General features: G+C 65.1%; 5 protein-coding genes across 10 annotated transcripts in view; 2 read left to right on the top strand and 3 right to left on the bottom strand.

Moving 5' to 3' along the window:
• Positions 1 to 4,925, bottom strand: part of NPLOC4 (NPL4 homolog, ubiquitin recognition factor) — a 27,955-nt gene extending 23,030 nt beyond the window's left edge. The window contains exons 1-3 of the mRNA XM_036009084.1: positions 4,755 to 4,925; positions 1,926 to 2,134; positions 1,444 to 1,591 (exon numbers count right to left, since the gene is read on the bottom strand). Coding sequence (XP_035864977.1) covers positions 1,444 to 1,591; positions 1,926 to 2,134; positions 4,755 to 4,769 — 372 coding nt within the window. The 5' untranslated portion in view covers positions 4,770 to 4,925. The remainder of the gene's footprint in view (positions 1 to 1,443; positions 1,592 to 1,925; positions 2,135 to 4,754) is intronic.
• Positions 4,926 to 8,029: 3,104 nt separating this feature from the next.
• On the top strand, positions 8,030 to 12,421 carry TSPAN10 (tetraspanin 10). Its single transcript, XM_028521489.2, has 3 exons — positions 8,030 to 8,612; positions 10,082 to 10,647; positions 11,751 to 12,421. The coding sequence occupies exons 1-3, from the start codon at positions 8,577 to 8,579 to the stop codon at positions 12,079 to 12,081; spliced, it is 933 nt and encodes a 310-aa protein (XP_028377290.1). The 5' UTR covers positions 8,030 to 8,576; the 3' UTR covers positions 12,082 to 12,421.
• A 1,028-nt stretch (positions 12,422 to 13,449) lies between these two features.
• On the bottom strand, positions 13,450 to 16,392 carry PDE6G (phosphodiesterase 6G). 2 transcript variants are annotated; one of them, XM_036034265.1, is made up of 4 exons: positions 16,274 to 16,392; positions 14,932 to 15,135; positions 14,428 to 14,468; positions 13,450 to 13,971 (listed from the first exon to the last, which is right to left on the bottom strand). In XM_036034265.1, the coding sequence occupies exons 2-4, from the start codon at positions 15,075 to 15,077 to the stop codon at positions 13,895 to 13,897; spliced, it is 264 nt and encodes an 87-aa protein (XP_035890158.1). In that variant the 5' UTR covers positions 15,078 to 15,135; positions 16,274 to 16,392; the 3' UTR covers positions 13,450 to 13,894. The 2 variants fall into 2 exon arrangements, with proteins under 2 accessions (XP_035890158.1, XP_028377405.1); XM_028521604.2 differs by having other exon boundaries at positions 14,932 to 15,130; positions 16,274 to 16,350.
• Positions 16,393 to 17,176: 784 nt separating this feature from the next.
• Positions 17,177 to 20,047, bottom strand: OXLD1 (oxidoreductase like domain containing 1). Of its 2 annotated transcripts, XR_004904980.1 has the most exons (3): positions 19,891 to 20,047; positions 17,556 to 18,031; positions 17,177 to 17,187 (listed from the first exon to the last, which is right to left on the bottom strand). XR_004904980.1 is itself a non-coding variant. In XM_036034263.1 (2 exons), the coding sequence occupies exons 1-2, from the start codon at positions 19,948 to 19,950 to the stop codon at positions 17,612 to 17,614; spliced, it is 480 nt and encodes a 159-aa protein (XP_035890156.1). In that variant the 5' UTR covers positions 19,951 to 20,046; the 3' UTR covers positions 17,479 to 17,611. The 2 variants fall into 2 exon arrangements, 1 of the variants encoding a protein (XP_035890156.1); XM_036034263.1 differs by lacking the exon at positions 17,177 to 17,187 and having other exon boundaries at positions 17,479 to 18,031; positions 19,891 to 20,046.
• Positions 20,041 to 24,713, top strand: CCDC137 (coiled-coil domain containing 137). Of its 4 annotated transcripts, none has more exons than XM_036034258.1 (6): positions 20,041 to 20,289; positions 20,674 to 20,807; positions 22,120 to 22,334; positions 23,005 to 23,087; positions 23,249 to 23,343; positions 23,481 to 24,713. In XM_036034258.1, the coding sequence occupies exons 1-6, from the start codon at positions 20,153 to 20,155 to the stop codon at positions 23,858 to 23,860; spliced, it is 1,044 nt and encodes a 347-aa protein (XP_035890151.1). In that variant the 5' UTR covers positions 20,041 to 20,152; the 3' UTR covers positions 23,861 to 24,713. The 4 variants fall into 4 exon arrangements, with proteins under 4 accessions (XP_035890151.1, XP_035890152.1, XP_035890153.1 ...); XM_036034259.1 differs by having other exon boundaries at positions 20,043 to 20,289; positions 23,249 to 23,328; XM_036034260.1 differs by having other exon boundaries at positions 20,053 to 20,289; positions 22,115 to 22,334; positions 23,481 to 23,730.
• The last annotated feature ends 172 nt before the right edge of the window (positions 24,714 to 24,885 follow it).

Here is a 24,885-nt window from a genome sequence, read left to right on the forward strand (position 1 = left end):
GTCACTGCCCGGCTCGTGTGAACCTGTCACCCAGCTGCCGGGACCGGGCCCCTGGGGCCCCCGACAGTCCTACCAGACGAGCCGTCCGTCATCAGTCGGGGGGGAGTGGAGTCTCAGCTGTCGGGCCGACGCTCAGAGCGGGCCCCCCAGCAGCAGCCGGCCTCGAGGCTGGGCCGGAGGGTCCAGAGGGGCCAGGCTCTGGCTGTGCCGTGGCAGGAGGCCCGCCCAACCGCCTGCACCACGGCCTTTCTTCCCGCGTGTGCAGGAGACGAGTCGTGAGGAAGGGACTTCCACATCAGCCCGAGAAGCCGTGCACCTGAGCACCAACGAACTCCTGAATGGCAGGGCGAGTGGGCCTGACAGCAGAGGCCTCGTTCTCAGCGGTGCACCAGTGCCTCTCCTGCAACCCGACGACGACTCAGGTCCACCGAAATGCAGCCGTGAATCAGTGCCGTCCCATCTCGGTGCACGCGCATGTGCAGACACGATGACATGCTAGGTCAGCGCTCACTGCTCGGGGCAGAATTTCAGGGGACTCTCCGTTGCTTCCTTGCACTTTCCTGCACGGCCAGTGCCTGCTCCGCCGATGCCGCAGCCAGAGGAAGGGCGTGCACGGCAGAGAGAGCAGCCTGGAGCCAGGCGTGCCCGTTTCTGAGTGCTCCCGAGATCTCCCCCTAAGCAGTGGCCACGGTGTGGGTGGACAGCTTCGGCGACCAAGCAGCCCGAGGCCAACTAAACCTCCCACCTCCAAACCCTTCCCAGGGCCCGCAGGCGACAGGAGCGGCCCAGAGGGCAACACCAGGGCCGACCGCCCCCCACCACCATCTGAGGGGCAAGCTGACGGTGGTCGGCTGCTACTGAAGAGCCAAGAGCAGGGTCTCAAAAACACCTTGAAAACTCAAGAGGTTCTCTCTTCCATTGTCCACTGCACCTAATTCTTTCCCTTCACAGCTAGGGTCCCATGAGCAGCGAGCGCTACTAAAATCTTGATAGCAACTACCTTTTAGAAACCAAATTTCCGCCCTGGCTGGGTAGCTCAGTTGGTCGGAGCACTGTCCCGACACACCAAGGCTGCAGGTTCCATCCCCAGCCAGGGCGTCCATGGCAACACAAGAAGCAACCAATGCATGCGTGAATGAGTGGAACAACAGAATGATGTTTCTCTCCCCCCCCAAAAAAAATCAATTTTAACAAACCAAAATCCCAAGTAAGCATCATGTGTCTTCCCCACCAGATCCCAGCCCCAGTATGACCACCAGCAAACCTCTTCCCTCCCTAGGACCCCGGCTCCCACCTTCTGAAATTAAGGAGACCAGACCACGTCACACCTAAGATTCCCTCTGACTCTTTACCACCTGTGAGTTCACCATTCCTGGCTCATCAGGAGTGAAAAACACTATTTTTTATCATTGCAAAGGCACCGCCTGCTTGCAGCAGACTCACACGCCGCGCCACATGGAAGCAGAGGCACACTCCCCCAGCGAGCAGCCCGGCGGCGAGGGCCCGGCTCTGGGGGCCACACGCCCCCATGGCCACTCCACGCGGTCGCCGGGTCTGCAGCAGCGAGACGCACACGAAGCAGTGCAAGGGGCTGCGTCCCAGCGAAACCCAGTTCACGGAAACAGGCGTCCAGCTGGAGGGCTGTGGCCTGCCGGCCTCCCCCCAGGTCACCCCTGCGGTCAGGCGGCGCTCTCTCCCACCTCGCTCTGTGCTCGCGCCACAGGCTGGCCGGGCCTTCCCCCGCAGGACAAGGTGGCACCGTCCTGTCGGGTTTCCAGCAGCCGCCCCCCCCCACCCCCGGCCCTGGCCGGCGGCTCAGGCGGCCAACTGTCGTCCCCACACGTCACTCGCTCACGAACACTGCTCCCGAGGAAGGCTCTGCACTTCCTGTGGGGCCCGGTCCTGCAACCATCGCCGTGGCCCACCACGGCACAGCCCAGCCCTGGGTCCGCCCCGCCAACCGGGACAGGAGAGGGCAGCTCGGGAGACCAGCCCAGGGGTGGCAGACCAGGCAACGGGGACCCCAACAGGTGAACACCTGAGCCACAGGTACCTTCTTGAGAAACATGGCCGCCGTCTCTCTCTTCGTCGCCGTGATCCGCTTCACGCCGTCCGGGGACTGCACACGGATGATCTGCACAGACAAGACGGACAGACAAGGCGTGACTACGGGCGAGGGAGGAGGGAGGCCGGGCTCTCTGCGGCGTGCGGCCCCTCCAGCCCCACCCTCGCCGGTGCGGGGCCTGCCCCCACGTCCCAAAGACGGAGCGTGGCTGCAAAGAGGCCTGTCGCCAGGCTGGAGGGTGCCCTCGGGGTGCTGCCGGGGTCCTCGACTTCTCAGCCCTTACCTTTCACTCGGAAAAACACAACTTCGACTTCTAACCGTCGTTCATAAAGTGTGTGTGTGTGGATGGGAACATGCATGTATACCGATATGCGTATGTATACACACGTGAGCACATACACACGTGTACACACACACACACACGCACACACGAAACCATCTTTCCCTTTAGGGTTACAACACAACAGAAAGAAGGGGCGCCGCCCCGCACACGGACACGAGTGGCTGGGTCCCCCCACACAGGCCCTGCTCCGAGAAGGCTCCGCCCACAGGCCCAGCCCTGAAGTCCTCACTTCCTTTTTCCCCCGGGGCAGGGCGGGGCAGCCACCTCCTCTCCTGAAGGTTAAGGCAACTGCGTCTGCGTGACCCGGGGCAGAGCCTGGCAGGCTTCTAAGGGGGAGTGAGCCGCCTGGCGGCCTGGGCGGCTGCTGGACAAGAACTGTCCCTTCCCCGGGCGGCCCCCTCCCCACAGTCCCCACACTCTGCTCTGGGTCCGGAAACACGTGACAAAATGCCACGGCAACCTCCCACGTCCCGCCCGCGTCCCCCACACGACCGGAGACCACCCGGTTTCCCTGAAACAGCCGGCCTGTCCCTCCGGTTTCCAGCCGCCCGCACTCGACGACAGGCTCTGCCCCCAGGCCGCTCTCGGCCTCTCCGGCTGCTCCGAACCATCCTCACGAGGCCCCAGCTGTGGGCAGCACAGAACATTCTCTACCCTCTGCTCCTTAACCGCAGTGGCCCACCCCCTCCCCCACCGCGTGGAGCGCAAACACGGAAGCTCTTAGCTCCTGACTCCCAGTCCCTTCCCCTCTGGCTCGACTCCTCGACAGGCGTCCCGGGCACGAGGTTCCCGCTGCCCCGTGTCCACGTCTCAACTGTCTCCACGGCTGAGACGCGCTCAGAGGGGAGAGCCTCTCCCCGCAGGGACTCCGGGGCGGCCCCTGGGCCTGTTCCCAGGGCGAGCGTGGGAGCCGCCCACTCCGAAGGTCGGAGCTACTCGGCTGGGGACGGCTGGGAAGCTCGGGAAGCTACTCTACTCGACCGGCAGCAGCACGGCCGAGCGGGCCCAGTGTCCGCGCCAGGCCCCGGGGTCTGGATCCTACGGGGGGATGCTCTGGCTTGGCTTCTACCACGGGCCACAAAATGCAGCACTCAGCAAGGCACAGCCTGGCAGCAGGGACACACAGCCTCCTGGTAACTCGGGTTCCTGTGTCTACGAGAACATGAGCTCAGAAAACTTCGTGGAGGAGTCTGAGAGTTGGTGAGGTGGAAATCACTGACACCCACAGAAATTCCTAAAAGACCTTTCTAAACTCCAGAAAGAAAAAAAAAACCTTCTGAATCAACTTCCAAAGGGGCGGAGCTAATGCCTCCCAGTCTGAAAAACTGGCCAGGGGTCCCCCTGCGCGCCCCCCCCCAGAGTCTGGCCTCATGCACACCAGCTGACCCGCTCGTGGGGGCAACTTCAGTTCAGATCAGTGTGCAGCTGCGAAGGGAAAGCTTGAACGCAGACCCGAGGGCCAAGTTAATCTACTCCAAGGACGAGTCACCAGCCAATACTGACTCTTGTTCTAAAGGAGTCGGGTTTCTCTTGGGCCACCTGCAGGCTGGGCCTGCCGGCTGGAGAGCTGAGCAAGGCGTCACTACGGGGAAGCTTCCTCTCCAGCTGGGACGGGCGAGGGGAGGCGCAGACACCCGCCCACCCCTGGGCCGGGCCGGACCGGGCCAGGCGCACTTGTGGCCCAGGGAGCACCCCACCCCCAGGTCCCCACGGCCACCCAAATTCTCCTGTCCAGCGGGTCTGCTGATTTTATTTCCTGCCACGTTGACTTCTCAGGGGAAACCTTCCACGAGTTAACGCGCGGCCGGTTTTATGGTTTTCCAGTAACTTTCTTTCCTGGAAGAGGTAGACAAGGAGCGCGCCGAGTCCCAGTTCCAGGAGGTCAACTTCCACAACGTTCCTGTGCAGACAGGGGGCTGTCAACCCTTCCTCGCCGCGAGGAGTCGGCCGCTCAGGCTCCCGTCTCCTTCGGCTCGGCGTCCTCCCCGGGCAGGGGTCTGCAGGGTCCCCGCGCGGCGGAAGCGCTCCCTGCCTTCCAGAGTCGTGACAACGCACCGACCGGGGCGGGGGCGGGGCGGGACGGAGCCCCGCGGGGGACGACCGGCGAGCCCCCGCCGCGGGGAGACTGGGGCGGAGGCGCTGCCGCGCCGCCAGATCCGCCGCCTTGCCCGGCCCGCCGGCGAGGACGAGCTCCGGGACGGGGACGAGCCGAGCGGGGAGGTCGGGGACCCGGCCCCGCAGCCAGGCCAACGCGGAGGGCGGGCGGGCCGCGGGGGCCCCCGCAGGCCGCGCCGGCAAATCTGCTGCCTCATCCCGGCGCCCGCTCCCGCCCGCGGCCCCACTCACGATGCTGTCGGCCATGGCGGCCGCTCCCGCGTCCGGGCTCAAGCCCCCGGCCGTCGTCGCCGCCTGCCTCCCCACGGGCCTAGTAGCCCCGGCCCCAGCTTCAGCCCCGGCCTCCCGCCGCCGCCGCCACCGCCGCTCCAGCTTCGCCGCCCGACAGCCACAGCCGCGACGTCCGGTGCCTCAGCCAACTGGTTCCCCCGGCCGCGCAGCCCCGAAAACAGGTTCCGGCCGCACCAACGGCCGCGCCTGCGCACCGCGGCCCCGCGCCGCGCCGCGCCCCTTCCCGCCCTGCACGCGGCGGAGAGCCGGGACCCGGCCGCGCGCGGAGCAAACCCTTGGGGAGACAGCTTTACGTACACCTCAAACTAATATAAAGTAACACGGAGTGTCAGCTGTAGTTGAAATTTTTTAATTTGAAAATGTCTTAAAGCAAAAAAGAAACAAGCCCTGGCCGGGAAGCTCACTGGGTTAGAGCGTCGTCCCGACGCCAAGGTTGGGGTTCGATCCCCGGTGGGGGCACGCGCAGGAAGCGGCCGATGAGTGCGTGAATGAGTGGGACAGCAGGGCGATGTTTCTCTCTCTCTCTCTCTCTCCAAGATCAATTTTAATTTTTTAATTTAAAAAATTTTTAAATGAAATAAGACTTTATTGATGCCATGTGATTGTTACTAGAAACCCAAGCAACAGAGGAAAGTCCGAAGAGAAACAGAAATAACCGTTGGTGGGTTGTGATTGGGGGCGTGGCAAGACAAACGCCTCGCTGGTCGCAGACACAGAGAAATGACATCAGGAGGGTGGCGTCGTGCCTAAATGGGTTTTTTTTTTTTAAGATTTTGTTTATTTATTTTTAGAGAGAGGGGAAGGGAGGGAGAAAGAGGGAGAGAAACATCATTGTGTGGTTGCCTCTCGCATGCCCCCCACTGGGGACTGGCCCACAACCCAGGCATGTGCCCCGACTGGGAATCGAGCCAACAACCCTTTGGTTCACAGGTCGGTGCTCACTCAATCCACCAAGCCACACCATCCGGGGCCTAAATGTTATTTTAAAAAGAGAGGAGTTAACTTTTCCTGAATGTAACCTAAGAAAAGCACATGGATTTTGGGTGCGTTTTAGATAAACGTTTCTTTGCCACGGAGATACCGTGTCCCACAACCGGCCGCCAGCGCCAGCGCCCCGCACCACCTCTGACGCTCCGAGGCCTAGGGCTCCCTTCGAGGCTCCGCCTTCCCGTCTTCAAAGGGCGATTCCGGACAGGAAGCTCCGCACTTTCATTTCGCGCCAGGCCCCTCGTGTTCCATCCCGATGTCTGTGATCGTAAAAAACTCGTGGATCCATCCAAGAGGCTAAAAATCTATGCATTTTAACCCCTGTGGTTCAATTTCCGATTGTGTTCATTTAAGTGTGGTACTGGAAAACGCTGAGAAATTGTCACTGTCATTTCCTCCCATCCCCACCTGATTTCGTTGTGACCGGCACTGTGACAGTGCTTGGGGCACCGTCCCTTCCACGGTCTCAGTCACAGCAGTTACTTGAACTTGACGTATTCATTCCCTCACCAGTTGCCCACGTTTTATGGGCATCATACCCGGGGTTATTATACCCTTTGTTATGTATGTAATCACTACTCTTACGTATAATGCGCATCCTTATTTTCCCCTCAAATATGTGGGCAAAACGGTGCGTGTTATACAAGGCAAACTACGATACCCATTCCGTGTGTCGGTTCTGCCCACGGCGGCTCTCGCGCTGGGGACAGGGCAGGGCCCTGCCCTGGCGGAATCCGCCAGCAGGAGGCAGACCAGACGCACGTCAGCACAGAAATATGTGACGTCAGGTTCTGGCCGGGGCCTGGCCCGCAGCCCAAGGGGCGGAGCTCCCCGAGGGCAGGCCTGAGCCGCTCACAGGCGGAGTGAGTGACGCAGGGACCTGAGGGCAGAGTGCACAAGGGTGCGGGGAAAGCACGTGCAAAGCCCCAGGGGCCTGAGACGCGATGGGGTGCCTAAGGGACCACTGAGGCCCATGGGGCTGAATGCAGGGGCAGGCAGGGGCGGGCAGGTCCACTCTGACTTCTCCCTGTTCTTCCTGGACGGAATGGCCACTGACATTGTCACTTCTCTTGTCACCAAACATATTTCTTCCAGAAGGGCAAGGCCCCTTCCTGGTGAGCCGCCTGAGCGTGGCCGTGTCAGGGCACCGCCTGGCAACAGCCATGCCACCCTGTGACACGTAGCTTACCTTTCCTCTCCGTTTTGGCACCGCAAAGGAACTACACAGGTTTTTTACGTTACATTCGTAGCCGTGTTTGTTTTTCCGGGGCTGCCGAAACAGGAGACCCCAGGCCGGGGGGCTTAGCTTGGTTGTCTCCCGGGGCCTGGGGGCTGGAAGTCCGAGGCCAAGGTGCAGGCTGCTTGGCTTCTCCCGAGGCCTCTCTCCTCGGCTTGCTGACGGCCACCTCGTCCCCCTGCCTTCCTCCTGTGTTCAAGCGTCCCTGGTGTCTCTGTGTGGCTCCCAGGTTCCTCTTCTTGTGAGGACACTGCAGTAGGGCCCTCCCTCGTGGCCTCATTTGATGGTAACGACCCCTTCACAGGCCCCGTGTCCAAGTCGAGTCCCGAAGTCCTGGGGTTGGGACTTCATCACATGAGTTTGGGGAACACCGTCCAGCCCACAGCAGTGGCCATGGTGACTCTCTCCGTCCCAATATCAGGACAGCACTGAGATGGAGCGAGGGAGGGGAGGGGACAGCTGGCACCCGAGGGCCTGGCTTTGGAACCAGGTGCAGTCACTGATGAGACTTGGGTGTCACTTTGGGGGAAGAGCTGAGTGACAGCTTGACTGTACATGGTCTCTAGTCTCCAGTTCCCGCCCTTGCCCGGACCCCTGCCTGCTGGGCTGCAAGGGGTCCTTTTATTTTATTTTATTTTATTTTTTAAGATTTTATTTATAGAGAGAAGGGGAAAGAGGGAGAAAGAGAGGGAGAGAAACATCGATGTGCAAGAGATACATCGATCAGTTGCCTCTCACACGCCCCCAACTAGGGACCTGGCCTGCAACCCAGGCCCGTGCCCTGACTGGGAATCCAACCAGTGACCCCTCAGTTCACAGGCTGAGCTTCGACGTACACATGGCCACCTCACACACACCACAGAGGGGACAGAGGAGGTGTGGCCAGCCTGTGCCTCAGGTCTGGCAGAGCCCGGGGCAGGCAGGGGGTGGACAATGCGGGGAGGAGGCAGCCTGAAGCCCGGCCGTGCGCGTGGCGGCCGCGTGCCGGGTGTCCTTTCGGCTCTGGGCACGATGGTGACCATGATCAGGTCCCGCCCCTCAGGAGCTCAGAGGGTGGGCGAGCCCAGGTACCCGTGGCCAGGAAGGATGCGCTCTCGCCAGCGGGGATTGTCTCGGCCTTACAGGGAATCAGTCGGGGGGAAGCTGGCGGTCGGTGGCAGGCAGGGGGCCTGGGACTGTCCCCGTGAGCCAGTTCACAGGGCTCTGTGTCGCTGGGGGAGCAGCCACTGGAAATGCCGGGCCGAGGGCCACACGGGGCCCCGCAGTGACGGCCTTGGGGCCAGCACCCTAACAGCCCCCTCAGCGTGGAGCCCACGGGCCGGAGAAGAAAGGCGGCCGCATCTGCCCAGGCAGAGCCCGCCCTAAGCCCTACAACGTGACTCCTCACATGATCCCCTGTGACCGTGCCGTCCCGGTGGGGCTCCCAGCTCGCCCCGCCCTGGGCTCCCAGCTCCCGGAGCAGCCGGAGACACCGCAGCACCAGCCCCCGGGTCCCAGCCAGAGGCCAGCAGGAACCAACACGCCTGTCCTGGTGGAGGATGAAGGAGGGGGAGAGGAGCCCCCTGCTGTCCCTGGTGAGCTGTCCCTGGTGGCCTCCCCGAGCCGGAGGGGGATGTCCCCAGGCCCGAGGCCTGTGGAGCTGCTAAGGTTGGGGAGGGGTTTTACTAACCAGGCACTCGACCTCACCTAGCGCCCTGCTCGGGCTGCGTGCTGTGACCTGGCCTGGCCCTTGCATCTGACACAGCCCTGGTGGGTCCCTGCCCCCAGGAGGGCACACACCTGGGGGAAAGCACACGCCTGGGGGAAGGTGCCCACAAGGGCCAGGGGGCCTCCCTCATACCCTGCCCCTCCCCCTCCCTCACCCCTGACCCCTCAGCCTCCTCACCTCCCCTGGGGCCCCGCCCCACTGCCCTTGTCACTCAGCCCAGCGCAGGCCCTGGACAAGGGATGGGCGTGGGGGTCTCTGCAAAGCTGAGGGCGCCCTGCAGCTCAGGGTGCAGGAGGTGCTGGACACACAGGCCCCTCCTGGAGGCCAGGGAGCTGCAGGTGACCCCTCAGCCCCCACCGTGGCCCCCTGCAGCCTGGGCCCCCAACCCGCAGGGCCAGCAGCCTGCCCCTGTGCTCCCGCTGATTTGGGGGTCTGGAGGCCTGACACAGCCTCCTCCTCTCCGCTCCGGGCTCAGAGTCCGGGAAGCGTCAGTGCAGAGGTGGACGAGTATGGGGGGGGGCAGCGTCTTCCTGGGGGACGGCACGGGGAGCGACCACTGCCTGGGCACCCGCCACAGCTCCCTGGCTCTTCCCCCAGCAGACGCCAGCCCTGGGCCCTGGCAGGACCGGATGCCTGCGTGTGGCCAAGCAGGGCCGCTGGGGCGGCCTGTCCCTCCCAGACCTGCCTGGGGGTGGAGGGGAACCGGCAGGGCTGAAACAGAGACTGTCCGTGACGGGGCCCAGCGGGCCAGGCTCTGCGGCCTCTGCAAACCTCACTGATCAGTGGGCCACTCCTCTGCGGGGGGCCAGGGGAGGGACGGGCCCCCCAATATTCAGTGACCCTTCACCCTCCGCCTTGGCACAGCCAGGGCCCTGGGATTGCCTGTGGGTCCTGCTGGAGGGCAAGGTGGGCCCCTGGGCAGGCCCTGCCCCTCTCGGTCGGAGCCTGGTCTCCCGGCCTCGGGCCCAGTGCAGTGTCTGCACCCACGTCGTGGGGGTGACCGAGTGCATCCTGGGACATGGGGGCCAGCGCCAGAGCGGGAGGCGGAGGGCAGCTACCTGCACTGGCCCTCCACCTGGCGGCCCCCAGCCTGGGCGGAGCAGCCCCCTCGGGACCACACCCCTCCTCCAGCCCAGGTGCAGAGGGGTGCGGGAGAGGCGTGTGCTGGTGGAGCACGCACCTCCCAGGGTCCCTGCTCCAAAGGAGCTGGGACGCGCCCTTTCGGCCTGGAGGCTCCCGCGTTCCTGGCTGTCTGGAGTCTCCGAGTCCTTGGGTCAGAAGCCATGGGGTCCTGGGGGTGCACGGCTGAGATCCCCTGTCCCTGTTCCTCCGCAGGACCCTGGGGGCCAGGAGCCGCCCCTCGCTTCCAGCTGCCTGGGTCCAGCAGGAGGGGCCCAGAGGACAGGCCTGGGGGGAGGCCGGACCCCCCACCTCCCGCTGACAAGCAGCTGCCTCCAGTGCCTGACCTTCTCCTCCAACTTCCTCTTCTCCCTGCTCAGCCTGCTGGCCCTGGCCGTCGGGCTCTGGGGCCTGGCCGTCAAGGGCTCTCTGGGGAGCAGCTGGGGGGGCCCCCTGCCCACAGACCCCATGCTGGGGCTGGTGCTGGGGGGCCTGGCGGTCAGTGCGGTGAGCCTGGCGGGCTGCCTGGGTGCCCTCTGCGAGAGCGCCTGCCTGCTGCGCTGCTTCTCGGGGGGCCTCCTGGCCTTCCTGGCGCTGGAGGCCGTCGGGGGGCTCCTGGTGGCGGCCCTCTGGGGCCCGCTGCGGGACGGGCTGGAGCTCGCCCTGCGCGCGGCCATCACCCACTACCAGGACGACCCTGACCTGCGCTTCCTCGTCGACCACGTCCAGCTCGGGCTGCGGTGCTGCGGGGCCGCCTCCTACCGGGACTGGGAGCAGAACCTGTGAGTCCCGAAGCCCGGGGCGGTGGGGGGATGGGGGTGGGGGGCCACAGCCACCCACGTGTGCACGCCCACACACCCGCATGTGCACACTCATGTGTACACACCCACGTGCACACACCCACACACTCTCACACACACACCCCACATGCACACTCATGCATACACCCATGTGTGCACACCCATACACTCACACGCATGCACACTCATGCATACACACCACACACGCCTGCATGTGCACACTCATGTATACACATCCACACGTACACACCCACATGCTTGTACACACCTGCACGTGCACTCGTGCATACACACCCATGTGCACACCCACAGGCATGCACTCCCATGCACCCACATGTGCACACTCAGGCCCAGCCAGGTGGACATGCAGGAACCTTCATGGAGAAGCGCAGCCAGCAGATTAGAGAGTCAGTTTTGGGTGTTTTCTGGTGAGGACACCACACAAAACATCAAATGTCAAATTCAGGACGCTCTCTGGCCACTGCATGTGTGTGTGTGTGTGTGTGTGTGCGTGTCTGGGGGGGGGGGCCCGTGTGTCGAGAACAACGCTTCCCCTCGGCCCTGGAGTTCCTCCCAAGCCTCTCACCTTTGCTCGCTGCCCAGCGCTGCCCCTCACGCCCCTGCTGGGGCCTGCTGACCACAACGGAGGCCTCTGCCCACCTTCTGCCCCAGCTCTTCCTGCTCCGACCAGCTCAGCAGCACCTGCCCTGCAGGCCGCCTCCCCCGCCCCCCAGGGCTTCCCTCCCCTCCCCCATCTCACTAGCAACGCCCCTCCCAGCCCAGAAGCTATTCCATCTGCCCGCCTGTGCAGAGGCCCACCGCGTGCCGGGGCCGACCCCAGGAAGCTGGGCCTGGCGTGTGTGTGTGCACCGTTAGTGTTCCCCTGCAGGTGTGTGTGGGTCCACGCCCAGGGCCCGTGTGGGCATCATGCGCATGCAGTCCTGCCCAAGTGTGCTTGCGTGTGCACGCGCCTGTGCCTGGGTGTGGCCTCGGAAGTGTGGAGGCGGGTAGGAGCCACCCCGCGCAGCGTGGGGAGGCAGGAGAGTGGGCCCCACCCTCCAGAGTGACCAGGGCGCCCCTTGCAGGTACTTCAACTGCAGCTCCCCAGGGGTCCAGGCCTGCAGCCTGCCCGCCTCCTGCTGCCTCGACCCCCAGGAAGCGGGAGCTTCCGTCAACGACCAGTGCGGCTTCGGCGCCCTGCGCCTGCCGGAGGACGCGGCTCAGAGAGTGGTGCACCTGGGGGGCTGCGGCGCGCCCCTCCGGCGGTGGCTTCGCACGCAGGCCCGGGCGCTGGGCGGTTTTGTGCTGGCAGTGGTGCTGGTCCAGGGGGCAGAGCTCCTGCTGGCCATGCAGCTGCTGAAGGCCTTGGCTCTCCGCTCCGGGGCCCGGCCCCCCGCCAAGCAGGACTGGGGCTGACCCGCAGCCAGGGACACGTGCCTCGAACGCAGGGCCTCCCCACGCTGCTGTGCCCCTGGCCCCCGGGTTCTCCTTCCCGAGGCCCAGCCGCCGCCTGACTCCACTCTTTCAGAGGCCTTGGCCCCAGGGACCACCCACTGACACTGCCCCTTTGCTTGCAAACTAGCATGGTCAGAGCGCTGGCTGCACCCACGGGTGCAGCCTGGGAGCCATGGAGGGGGCCCACAAGGCCACCAGGCCAGAGGGCACCCCCAGCTCCAACTTCCACTGCCCAGGCCCACACCCACCCCTGACCCCCACCTCTGCCCGCTCCCTATCCGGCCTCCAAGATCTAGCCTCAGCCCCTCAGCCCAGCCCCTCCGACCACCACCCTGAGGCCCTGCCTCCCCAGGCCTGCACCTGCCCTCCTGGAGTTCTGCCCTCCCTCTGTGCTGTCCACCGTGGCGGTCGAGGGCGAGGCCCAGGCCTGGCCCCTAGAGGGCGCTTTGGGGAGGGAGCCAACTTTCTGCAGACGCATCCTTCGCACAGTAAATGGCACCAATGCACAGCGAGCGGCCTGAGGGTTCTTCCCCATGCACACGCCTGCGACCCACCACCAGGTGGAGACGCAGCCCCGCCGGCTTTCGGGTCCCCTCCCTGCGGTGGCCTCTGTGGGGCTTCACCGCCTCTCGCTCCTAGGGTGGCCTTTCCTGGCTGTCACGCAAAAGGGTCACAGAGGGGCCTCCCCGAGAGGCACCATCTGGTCTGGTCGCGGCACGGGCCCCTGTGGGCAGGCACGTGGCAGCTTCCAGATGATGACCATGGCCTGGCGCCTTTCGGCACAGGGCCGCGTGGGGCGCGCCTCCGCCTGCTTCTCCTGGGTGTGGTCAGCCGCAGAATTGCTGGGTCACAGGTGCTGGCCTGCCCAGCTCTGGGGGACACTACGGACGGGCCCGCCGGGCCGCCGGGCGAGTTACCCTCCCCACCCCGTCACCACACCTGCTCCCTGCCCCGGGAGGTGGGGGTGGGGGCTCCCTCCGCCAGTGTGAGCTGCTGTTGGGCCTCGTCCACTCCGCCCCCTCGGTGAGGCCGGCTCTGGCCGCCTGGCCACCCTTGCGGGGGCGGGGGGGGGGGGGGGGGGGGGGTGTTCAGCCACATTCCTGGCCCTGCCCTGGCCTGGCCGGCCACGGCCACCCGGCCTTCCCAAGCCCAGGCTCCGCCCTCCACGGGATTCCTTCCCTGTCAGGCTGGCCCTGGCCCTACCGCCCCCAACGTCCTATGCCTTCATCCTACCGACGCCCCCAGACTCTAACCCAGGCCCCGCTCCAGGCCCCCCTCCAGACCCCGCCCCAGGCCCCGCCCCAGGCCCGGACACACCCAGAGGAGCCAGCGGGGGCACGAAGATTTTATTCTGAAACAAGGGCAGCGAGCGCGGGCCGCGCTGGAAAGGACCAGTTTCCCACAGGCGCGGTGGGTTTGGAGGGGTCTCTCTCTCTGACGCCCCCAGGACTCCCACCGCCCACGGCGCCCACCCAGGGGCACCAACTGGGAATGGCTTGTGGGGGCAGCTTGTCCTTGCCTCGGGACAAGCAGGACAGAGGCTGGGCTGGGAGGGGCGGGGCTGGGAGATCCTGCCCTGGTTTTCCAGCTGCGGGACGGGAGGTCCAGCAGGCGTCCTGCGGGGAGGCGATGGGCTCCTGGTGTCCAGAGGCCTGCGGTCACGCCCTTTGAAGCTCTCCAGACACCTGGACACCACCTGTACAATCCCGACACCCTCAAGCCTCTTTGTGGGACGCCTGAGCGGGGCGGGGGCCGGAGCGGACCGCGGGGGAGGCTAGATGATGCCGTACTGGGCCAGCTCGTGCAGCTCCAAGTGGTTGAAGGCCTCCCACGGGCAGATGACCGTGATGTCTGCAGGGGGAGGGGCCGGCATGGCTCGGAGGTCCCTCGGCCCTGCAGCCCCCTTGGGGCCCTGCTGTCCACACCCCAAGTGGTGAAGACCCCCCTCCCAGGACACACCAGCTTTGGGGGTGTGGAATGGGCACCCCATTCAGGAAGGCCGTGGGTGCAGCAGGCCTGGGGGAGGGGAGGGGAGCTCGGGGGAAGGGGGCGGGCCTTGCTGCGGGGGAGGGGACAGCACGTGCCCCTCCTCCTCTCCCGCCGCCCCACACTCCAGGGGAAGCCCCTGTGTGGAAACCACCCCACTTTGGGGGGACCTGAGGCTGGGTGCTCGGGAGAAATTGAAGACTGGGTGGGGGGCGGGACCCTAAACAAAACTGAGCCAGGCCACGCCGGAGGGGGCTGGGCCCCTGGACGTTCTGGGCCGCTGAGCCGGGGGGAACTGGGCAGACCCTGGCGTCCTCATACCTGTCCCCAGGCCTTCCATTCCAGGGATGTCGTCCCCGAACCTGCAAGGACACAGCGGTCAGACGGTGGCCAGCGTGAGCACGGAGTGGGGTGCGCGGTGTGGGGCCGAGTCTGTCCTTGGGTGCAGGTTTCTGAGGACGTGGAGTGTGTGTGGGTGTGCCCAGGCATGCACGTGGGGGGCTGTGGGTGTGCCCCGGGTGTGGGTGAGTGTGCAGCGACGACCCACATCGGTGGGCTGTGACCAGGTGTCTAGATGATAGTGAGCAAGCTTCCCAGACCCATTGGGTGACAGTGGCTGGAGCTACAGGAGACTCTGCCGCCCCCCCGCCCTGCCCCCCCCTACGCTGGCGCCCTGGAGCCCAGGCCCCCCAGAGCCCTGTGAGAGGACAGCGGGCCCACCCCAGCCAGCGGAGGGCAGCTGAGCCCCCCACCTCCCTGCTGTGTAGCTGGGAGCTGGGTCCTTCCACCCTCCCGGGAGCCACCCCTTCCCCCGGCCCTGCTTACCCTTGGACACCTTTCTTGGGTGGCTTGCTCTTGAACTGCCTGGTTTGCCGCTGTTTAAACTTGGGGGGCCCTTTCCTGGGAGTAACGGGCCCCCCGGTCACCCTCGTGGCCGACCGGATCTCGGCCTTGGGCGGCTCCAAATTCATGGCCAGTCTGGCAGGGACCCTGCGGCGACCTCTGGCCTCGGGACTCCCTCACACTGGGCTGGGGGCAGAGCAGACAGGGCCCGGGTCAGCCCTCCTGCTCCAACCCCCTGGCAGATCCTAAGCCACCGGAGGAAACCCCGAAACCCGAGACCCAGCGGGTCCTGAGGGTGACCCAGACAGCAGCCCCACTCCTCCGTGGGGGCTCCACAGGGGCCACTTGGGGGAGCGAGAGTACCCCCGTGCACCCCTCCTCACGTGTCTCCTGTCCTCTGCTCCCCTCCACAAGCCCTGGGGCTGGCAGGTGCCGTCTATCCACAGTGGCATGCCAGGCACGCAGCGGTGCCCTGCGGAGAAGGGGACACCCAGGGAGGGGGGTGTCCGGGTAGGGGGGCGCCTGGCTCAGCAGGAGATGCCGCTGGGCTGGGCTGCGGCTCCTTCAGCGGTGGGTCTCCCCAGCCGCTCACAGTGCTTGGGGCGCCTCTGGGAGCCCGGGTCGCCAGCTGGTGTCCTTGCACCACCGCACAGGTGACCTCCTTTCCTCTCCACCCGCCAATGCCTTAAGCCCCAGTGACCTTGGCCAAAGTCGAGGGCAGCTTGGCTTCCTCCAAGCCTATTAGCGCTGGAGGGACACTAATCCCTCAGGTCCTTGGGGCCCAGAAGGTTCTGGAGCGAAGCCTGTGACGCAGACAGACAGGAGCGCTGCTCCCACAGGGCGCACGGCGCACGGCACGTCCCAGGCACCGTCTCCCAAGTCCCCTTGCTCGTCCTCAGGCTGCTGGGCTGCCGAGGGCTGCCCCTGGAGTGTCAGGGCTGAGACCATGTGAGACACGTGGGCAGGGGGCCCCACTGACCAGGGAGGCTCCGTAGTGGGTACCGGGCCCCTGGGGTTGGGGTGGACCCACCATGGGCCCTCCAGCTGGTGCCCACTAAAGTTGACGGAGCGTGTGCGGCCCGAGACTCCCGGACCACCCATGGCTGGCCCTGGGGACGGCCTGCACCACCGCTTGGCCAGGGGGAGCAGAGGGAGGGGCCGGCCGGGCGTCCTCTCTGAGCAGGGTAGTGGGTGAGCTCTCACAGACCCGGGCCTGGGCGAGGCGGTGCAGAGCCCACCAGCCTCCCACCCTCTGGGTGGATGCCCACCAACACCCTCGGTGAGGGGCCACCAGGGAAGGCCCCTGGGGAAGGTCACTACTCACCGAGCTCTGGGCCGGTCTCAGGGAGCCACAGGGGTGCGTGGCGGGCCTCCCTCCCTGGGGTGCCTGCCGGGCATTTATCCTGCGGCCAGGTAAGCTGATTAAGACTGTCCCCTGACGCCACGCTAATGAGATTGCCAGAGCCGCCGGGGCGGGCACCACCGCTGAGGATTCTGGGGGTTGGGGACGGGGGAGTTCTGAAATCGAGCTGATTGTACAGGGTCCACCGGGTGGGATGTGTAGGCACACACATGTATGCACACACATGTATGCACACACATGTATGCACACACATGTATGCACACACACCCCCAAGTGCCGGCAGAAAGCCTTCTAGAATTCCACATTTTTTAAAAAGATTTTTAAAAAATTTATTCTTAGAGAGGGAAGGGAGGGAGAAACATCAGTGTGTGGTTGCTGGGGGCCCCACCTGCGGCCGCGCAGCTTCCTCCCCTCGTCCACAGAGCTGTGTCTCCGTGGGAACCCTGGCTGTACACGGGAGGGAAGGGCTCTCTGCCAGCTCAAAGCCCTTGTGAGATCCCACCCTCAGCTTTTCCTGCACACGAGGACGTAAGGCTGGCATAAATTCATTCAACCCCTGCCCTGTTCGGGACACTGGTCTCAGACCCTGGAATTCATTGCTGGAGGCGGGGGGTGGGGGGTGAGGTGGGACACTCCACGGGTGAGGATGAGCAGGTGACCGGGATGGGCAGTGAGGGCTTGGGCTGGCGCCAGGACCCCGGTTCTGAGGCCAGTGCCTGAGGCCCCCGGGTCCTTCCGCCTCGGCCAGCTGCCCTGCGGGCTGTGCCTCAGGTGGGTTGGGAGGACTGGTGGCTACGAAGTGCTCGAGCCCTGCTGCCTGGTCCGCAGCCGTCTACTGGGGTGGCAGACTGGTGTCTCCCCAGGAGCCCCAGCAGCTGGACCAATGGGGAACCTCCCAGGCGGCCTGGGGGCTTCGCCGGCGGCAGCCTCGCAGGACCAGATGGTCCTCCTGCTACCGCGCTGCTCAGGAAGCACGGCCAGCCTTCGGCGGGGACTTCAGAGATGCTGGGGCAGGGAAGGGGGCCCCTGGGGTCCTTGTCACGTGAATGTTCACGGAAATGAATCTTAGTTCCCTCTCACAGGTGGACGGAGGTTGTAAGGTGCCCAGGGAACCTCTTGTGACAACCCGTTCCTGCCCTGTGACGAGGCCACAGGAGTCTTTCAGACAGCAGCACAGAGAACTGATTTATTTTTGGGTGCAGTCAATAAATAATTCTCCCGATCCCCCCGACACCAGCCCCACCGGGACGGCGGGTGCAGGAGGCCCCGGGGCTGCCCCGGCAGCAGCTCCGGGCCGGCTCAGTCCCTGCTCCTCATGCGGAGCTGGATCTCCATCCTGAGGAAGGCCCTGAGGTTCTCGTCGGCCACGTGCTCCTGCAGGGCGGCCAGGGCCCGCTGCCCGCCGTCCTGGTAGTGCCGCAGCAGCGCGTCCGCGTAGTCCACCCACACGCAGTTGGGGCAGCCGCTCATGCAGCAGTTCGTGGGGGGCTGCAGCTCCGGTGGGGAGGGGTACGGGGCTTCCGGGGCGCCCCTGCCGGGCGGGGAGGACTCGGGGCGCCTCGTGCCGTCTGCCGCTGTTTGGGAGCCCTCGTCCGCATGGTCCTTCCGGAACTCTCTGCGGCCTTCCCAGACTGGGGTCCCGCTGCGGTGCCGGTGGGGAGCGCTGCCGCCTCCGGGAAGCCGGTGGCACCAGTCCCCGCTGGAGCGTCGGCCGGGCCCCTAGGAATGCAGACAAGCCTTGTGAGTCTCCAGGAAGCTGGCGAGGCCTCGCCTGCCCCCAGCTCCGGGGGCGCTCCGGCCTCCTGGCAGTGGCTTCCTCGCTCCCTGTGTGACCTCAGACAAGGTGCGCCACCTCTAGACCTGGTCTCCACCTGTTAGATGGACGTGCCAGCCAGCATGAGGCCGACAGGGCACGACCTCCAGCCAGGCTGGGTTCAGGGCCTGGCACTGGGTGTGCACTGCAGCGGATGGGGGCGCGGGCTGCGGGGGTAAGCTGGGCGCCTCCAGCTAAGACGACTCTGCTCCACGGCAAACAGGAACGGGGGCGGGGGTGGAAGCCGCCTCTCCCTCTCCAGCCAGTACAGACTGCCCGTCCCCTCTGCCCATCCGACCAACCGCACTGTTAGGCAGGAGGGACAGCAGACCGAGGCTGGGAGGAGGAGGAGGGAGGCACACCTCCATTGCTAACTCAGCAGTCCTGGGCCCGGTCCAGTAATACTGCCAGGTGTCCCGAACCCCACAAGGAACGGCGTTAGCACGGGAGGAGGGAGCCCTTGAATTCTATGTATGGTCTCCACCGGCTGGGAAAGAAAGCCTCAGAAACTGTGCCTTCATCCCAAGGTCTAGAAGCGGGGAGGGAAGGGGGTCCATAGTGCTCAAAGAAAAAATCCCATACATAACTTTGATTAACTGCCCGCCTCTGGTCGCTATCTGTTTTACAAGGGAGACTCTGATGCTTACAGACAGGGCCATAAATAACCTTAGGCAACTGCCCCAACTTTAATTAAGGGCCTCCTGTCACATATCTGTTTCCCAACAAGAAGTGCAGATGGAGTGGGAGCAAGATCAGAATTCCTGCTAACAGACCCCGCTCATACCTGCGTTTGTGTAGTCCTGTCCCCAGGTGGAAGCGGACACCACCTTCACCCATCCATCAATAGGTAACTTCTTCATCCCCCTCCCGCCAACTATACAACTTCTACTCTTTTTTTTTAAAGATTTTATTTATTTATTTTTAGAGAGGGAAGGGAGGGAGATAGAGAGAGAGAGAAACATTAATGTGCGGTTGCTGGGGGCCATGGCCTGCAACCCAGGCACGTGCCCTGACTGGGAATCGAACCTGCGATGCTTTGGTTCGCAGCCCACTCTCAATCCACTGAGCTACGCCAGCCAGGGCAGAAGTTCTACTCTTGTCGCCCTTACCTTGCCCTGCCCTTGCCCTGCCCTGAACCTATGCCTTTCACGCCCCCCTTGGCAAGGCCCATTCGCTTTATCACTGATAAACCTTGCTCGCGCGCTAATACACCTGCTGACCTGTAATTCTCTACTGCGTGGGCGAGAAGACCCGAGTTTCTCCCCCAACAGGCATCCCTCCCCCCTTAGTCCCGGTTGCCCTGCCACAGGAGAAGCCCAGGCCGCCTAGGTCATCCCCGAAGGCCTGTGCGCAGCCCTCCCTGCAGCTCCAGCCCCAGCCTAGCTCCGGAGCCCCCTGCCCGGCTCCGCGTGTCTCCAGGGCACCGGACCTGCGGGCTCAGCCCAAACCTTACTCACTTCCCTAACTCCTGCGCGGAGCATCAGCTCCTGCTCAGGGCGGCGTCCCCAAAGGGCCCGCATACCGCGGACGCTCCGGGGGTATTACCGGTGAACGAGCTCAGAACCGGCGGACCCTCTCCCCGGGCTCGGTCCAGCGGCAGAACCCGTTCTCGCAGACCCGCAGCGGTGCCTGGCGAGAGCAGGACCGACGGGCGGCGAGGCTCGCAGGCCCTTGCGCGGCCCGCCGGCGGCGCGAGCCCAGGCCTGTCCCGGCCCCCGGAACGAGTCCCCGCGACCCCGCCGCGTCCGCCACCGCAGGCACTTACAGAGCAGAGGACACCTGCTGCCACCGCCCGGCCTCCCGCGGCTACGCGCCCCAGCACCATCGCCCGCGGCCCGGCCCACGGCGCACGCGCGCCCCCGCCTCCGGGCCGTGAGTGGCGGCCCCCTGGACCAATCGGGGCTCGGCTGGAAGATGCTCCACCCCAATGAGCACAGGGCTGAGCGCGAGGAGCGGAAGTGGCGGTGGTGGGGCGGGACCGTGCCCAGGAAGGGAAGTAGCATCTCCCGGGACGGCGGCGCGTGCGGATGGCGCGAGCGGGACGCCGAGCGGCGGTCCCCGCGGGGACAGCGGGGCCTGGGGGCCCGGGGCGGCCGCAAGGGCGGCGGCAGCAGCAGCCGCCGCAGGGGAAGCAGCGCTCGGCGCCGTGGCCCAGGCCGCGCAGGTGGGTGTCACCGCCCTGAAGTCTGCCCGCGCCTCTCCCCACGCCGGGGCGCTCGTCCTGCCCTGTCCGTGCCTTTGGCGTGCAGGAGGGTCAGCGGGCGAGCGGAGGCGCGACCGAACGTCTCTGGCGTGGCCCTTGCCACCATGCAGGGTGCCATCTCTGCCACCATGGACAAGGTCAGGGAGCGACAGGCCCCCGGGGCGCTCGGAGCGTTCTGCGAGAACCCAGTTCAGGGACAGCCTGCCGGCGACGCCGCCGCCTCGGCCGGCGTGCCCCTCCGCAGCCAGGGTGGCCTGCGGAGCTTTTCCCAGGCCCAGCTCCGGTGGCTCTGACTCTGCTTCTGCTGGACTCGGACGCGTCTCACTCCCGTGTCCCCCTCCTTAGCCAAGAGAAGAAGAAAGTGAACTGCAAGCCCAAGAACCAGGATGAACAGGAAATCCCCTTCCGACTCCGGGAGATTATGAAGAGCCGCCAGGAAATGAAAAACCCCGTCAGTAACAAGAAGAGAAAGAAAGAGGGTAATGTGCCGGCTCACGTGGGTGACCATTATAAAGGTTAATCACGCAGGTATCCAGTGGCGTGTCAGTGGTCCGAGGGTGCGGGAGCCCGGGGAGGACGGACCCAAGGCCCGCGTGTCCAGAGCCACAGCAGCTGCCAGGGGGGCAGTGCGGTTTCAGATGAGGCTCCAAGGGAGCCCCGATTCCCTGGGAGCAGTGGAGATGCGATGGAGTGGACCATGGGTGCAGCTGCAGATTCATTTGCTTGGAGGAAAGGTCACCGTATAACGGGGGCGGGGGGGGGGGGGAGGCTCCTGCAAGTGAAACCGTGGTGGAGGGAAGTGGGTGGTGCCTGGGGGTTAAGGAGGGAACGGACAGGCTCACTCTGACAAACTGACCGTCCCCGCCCCTCCCCAAGGCCAGGTGGGCCACCCCTCAGCTTCTGCCAGAGGCGACATTAGGGCACGCTGGGGAACGCAGCCCGGCGAGGTTCTGTTTTGTGTGGACACGTACTTGTTTTCTCAGACGCGGGGCTGGTTTCACAGCCCTGGTGTTCGGCGACTCCGTCGCAACCCCAGGCCCTTCACTGGGGTTAGGTGGCTACCAGGGGAGAGGGAAATAAACGGGCAAGAAGGGCGGGGAGGGAGGAGGCGCGCTGGCCTGGGGGGAGACAGCACGCAGGAGCCAGGATTGTTGAAGGAGCCCTTTTTCTGGTTAGGACATTTAAAAGGTACACGCTCACGTGCCCGGAATGGGAAAGGTAGGAGGGGCGGTGCAGCCTCCCCACCCCTGGAAGAAACCACCGCTCCCTTCCCTGTGTTCCTCCCACATGCACAGGGAAACCTGCACGTTTCCCAGTCCACTCGACGTGAAAGCTGTGCCGTCAACACGTGTAGTGTCCAGGGTTTTTGCTTACAGGGGGCGTACAGGTCTGTCCACATCCCTGGGGGGCTCCACTGTGCACCCTCTCCACCTGGGCTCGGGGATGCACCACCCCAGGGCACTGATCTCTCCACCTGGGCAGTGCGTCTGTGTGTGAACGCGGGACTCGCTCAGCAGTCACCCACTGGTGGACACTGAGCTTGTTTCCTGTCTCAGCCGAGCTGCAGTGACAACCTGCACACGTCCCCGAGGGCTGTGGGGACCCTGTTGCTGTGGGTGTCCCAAGACGGGCATCTCAGAGCCCCTCAGCCACTGTGGTTGGCTGATCCCTCTTGAGCCCGGCCTTCCGTCCTGGGGCCTTGGGAGGGGGTGACTGTGGGACGGCCGCGGGGCCACCCCTCCCTCCTGCCCCTCCGGCCCTGTGCCCCATGTCCCTTTGTCCTCAGCCCGGGCAGCCTTCAGAAGGACGCTGGAGAAGGAGGCGCAGGGCGTGGACCCGGAGATCGCGGTCCCCAAGTTCCAGCAGAGGAAGGGCGAGTCCGACGGGGCCTACGTCCAGCGCATGGAGCAGGAGGCCCAGCACGTGCTCTTCCTCAGCAGGAACCGGGCGGCCCCACGGCCCGAGGCGCAGGCGGCTCCCAAGGAGAAGTCGGAGCGGAAGAAAGCGTGAGTGGGGGCCGGGGGGCTGGGGTCCCCGACTGTCTCTGCGATTACAGTGTTTTGTCACCTCAGAGGCTCCGGGAGGCTCTGAGCCCCGACTCTCTGAGGGCCGAGCCTTGTCAGGACGTTTTTCTGGGAAACCATCAAGGGGTCCAAGCACCAGGGCAGGTCGGGGCCAGCTGCCCAGTCCGGGCTGGCAGCTGTAGGGCGTGGAGACGGGGTGAGGCCCTGTCCCCCCCGGGGGGGGGCTTGCTGCCCCGGGACATGCCTGCCCTATGGAAAACAGGACTGGTGCTTGGGTGGGGGTCCGGGTGAGCCTGACACGCAGCCCTAGGGCTCCCCTTCTGGTTGGCAGATGCCACCTTCTCTCCCTGGGTGTGGACTGGGGTTCTGTTCCCAGCATCACCTTTATTGTCCGGAGACTGGGGAGCCCTCAGCAGGGACCCCTGGGCCTGGGCTCCCCATTGGCGAGGAGGAGGCATGGCCTCTCCCTCTCCTAGCTGTTGGCCGGCTGGGTGCGGAGCCCTGTCTGGTGGACAGCTGTGGGGCGGTGGCAGGGCTGGGGACACGGCTGCACCCGCCTGGGCCCTGCCCGAGGTGGGGCGACCTCCGCCGCCTCCTGAGCCCGGTGCAGCGGGAGCTGGGGATCCGAACGGCCCTGGGCTTTCCTCCCCAGGTTCCGGCGGCGGCGGCTGGACAAAGTCCGGCAGAGAAGAGAGGAAAAGGCCGTGGAGAAGCTGGAGCAGGAGCTGCTCCAAGGTGGCTCCCGGAGGGGACTGGGTCAGCCCTGGGTGGGGGTCGGGGGCCAGTGGCACCTCTGTCCCCTTCCTGGTCAGTGGATGGGCAGGCGGTGGCTCAAGAGCTGGGACTACGGTGGTGCGTGGGCAGCGGGCCTGAGGCACTCCCCTTTGCCCCCCCAGACACGGTGAAGTTCGGCGAGGTCGCCCTGCAGCCCCCCGAGCTGACCGCCAAGCCCAGGACGAGGGTGAGCATGGGCCAGGTGAGCAGGGGCCAGGTGAGCAGGGCTGGGGACCTCCCTGTCTGTCACCCACCGGTGAGCGTGATTCTCCCTGGGCTCAGCAGCTCCCAACCAGGCTCTGTGCCTTCTGCCTGCCCCTGAACCTGTGCCGCACCCCTGTCTCTGGTCCACAGCCCGGCAGGAAGTCACTGATCCTGGGGGCGCTCCTGAGCCCCGGCGGTGCGCCCCAGCCCCCGGCCTCCTCCATGGCCCGGCAGCGGATCGTGGCGGAGGAGAGAGCGCGGGCCGTGCAGGCCTACAGGGCGATGAAGACGCTGCGGCGGGAGTGGCGGGAGGCCCGGTCAGCCCGCTGCCCGCCCGAGAAGCAGCCAGGGACCAGCCTGTGACCACAGGAGACCTGGGCTGCCACGCTGGGTCGGGGGCCCAGAGATCAGAGCCCTTTCCCTGGACACAGCCCAGGACCCGGAGCCCGGTACACCAGCTCCCACGTTCCGAAAGGGGCTCCAGTGTCTGCTGTCCTTTCTTCCTCTCTGGACAGTACTTTCCTGAGTGACCATCGCCAGGCCCGCATCTCCCACTGGACACCATCTGTCCTGAGCCCATGTCAGTGGGGCCAGCACCTGGAGGAGATGGCCAGTCTCACCCAGTGTCACTCCCACGAGCCTGGCATCGCTCCCACTTCTGTCCTGAACACAGGGGGCCAGGCTGAGACGGACACGGGCCCACCCCATCATCTTGCCCCTGACTGCCGATTAACTGTAGACACCGTGGACTTGGGCAGTGCCAGTCCGTCACGGGCTCCCCTGGATTCCACAGAGTGGCACCGCTGGGGGCACGAGGCAGGGCGCAGACCGCAGTGGGGCAGCAGAGTGCCCCGGGCGAGGGCTGGTCAGCACCTGGGATGTGCCACTGCCGAGTCCCCAGGCTCGTTTCCTTGGGGAGCTGTCTGGAGGGGGGCTGCCCTAGCTGAGTGGAGGTCGCCTGTGGTGGCCACTAAGACTGGTGTGTGAACTTGGGGGATTTTACCATAAATCCCAACAAACCCCAGGGGGCTGATTGTTTGTTTTTGTTGGCTCATGGTTAGCGAGAGTGGCCCGATATCTGGCCAGTGAAGATACTGATCTTCTGACACGGGTCTGAGCCTCAGACCGACAGTGTTCCCACACGAGGTGCACCCTCCGATTCTGTGAGGGGCCCCTGTCCCTCCCAGTGGGGGTGCGGCGCTGAGCTGGGACCACGAGCTGGGTTCCAGAGGCGCTCGCTGACGCGGGGGCGTCGTTGCTTCCAGACCCCCCTTCTGCAGAAGGGCCTTGGAAACACAGAAAACAAAACAAGTGTGCCTTCAGGTATCTGACTTTGTATTGTTGTGGTTTTCGCTATTAAAGTTTAATTGGTTTTCTTCTGTTCACATCTTTTACCCTGAAAACGCCTCACAGATATAACAGTTCACCCTGCCACACACACACACACACACACACACACACACAGTAGGTCTGCTGTGAAGAGCGCGGACACAGTGTAGGGTGGACACAGTGTGGGGCGAAGCTGAGGGCTTCAGTTCTCCAGCGAAAGCCGACA

This window comes from Phyllostomus discolor, chromosome 8, assembly GCF_004126475.2.
Source record: "Phyllostomus discolor isolate MPI-MPIP mPhyDis1 chromosome 8, mPhyDis1.pri.v3, whole genome shotgun sequence".
NCBI classification, from domain to species: Eukaryota; Metazoa; Chordata; class Mammalia; order Chiroptera; family Phyllostomidae; genus Phyllostomus; species Phyllostomus discolor.

What these genes read in the sequence shown, in the direction of transcription:
- PDE6G (XM_036034265.1), bottom strand. Translation starts at nt 15,077, where the DNA reads ATGAATTTGGAGCCGCCCAAGGCCGAGATCCGGTCGGCCACGAGGGTG. An exon ending in CCCAAGAAAGGTGTCCAAGG is followed by an intron (nt 14,469 to 14,931) that starts GTAAGCAGGGCC and finishes GTGTCCTTGCAG; the next exon opens with GTTCGGGGACGACATCCCTG. An exon ending in AATGGAAGGCCTGGGGACAG is followed by an intron (nt 13,972 to 14,427) that starts GTATGAGGACGC and finishes CTCCCCCTGCAG; the next exon opens with ACATCACGGTCATCTGCCCG.
- CCDC137 (XM_036034258.1), top strand. Translation starts at nt 20,153, where the DNA reads ATGGCGCGAGCGGGACGCCGAGCGGCGGTCCCCGCGGGGACAGCGGGG. An exon ending in CAAGAAGAGAAAGAAAGAGG is followed by an intron (nt 20,808 to 22,119) that starts GTAATGTGCCGG and finishes TCCTCAGCCCGG; the next exon opens with GCAGCCTTCAGAAGGACGCT. An exon ending in GGAGCAGGAGCTGCTCCAAG is followed by an intron (nt 23,088 to 23,248) that starts GTGGCTCCCGGA and finishes TTGCCCCCCCAG; the next exon opens with ACACGGTGAAGTTCGGCGAG.
- TSPAN10 (XM_028521489.2), top strand. Translation starts at nt 8,577, where the DNA reads ATGAAGGAGGGGGAGAGGAGCCCCCTGCTGTCCCTG. An exon ending in GGAGCCCCCTGCTGTCCCTG is followed by an intron (nt 8,613 to 10,081) that starts GTGAGCTGTCCC and finishes GTTCCTCCGCAG; the next exon opens with GACCCTGGGGGCCAGGAGCC. An exon ending in CGGGACTGGGAGCAGAACCT is followed by an intron (nt 10,648 to 11,750) that starts GTGAGTCCCGAA and finishes CGCCCCTTGCAG; the next exon opens with GTACTTCAACTGCAGCTCCC.
- OXLD1 (XM_036034263.1), bottom strand. Translation starts at nt 19,950, where the DNA reads ATGGTGCTGGGGCGCGTAGCCGCGGGAGGCCGGGCGGTGGCAGCAGGT. An exon ending in CAGCAGGTGTCCTCTGCTCT is followed by an intron (nt 18,032 to 19,890) that starts GTAAGTGCCTGC and finishes CTGCATTCCTAG; the next exon opens with GGGCCCGGCCGACGCTCCAG.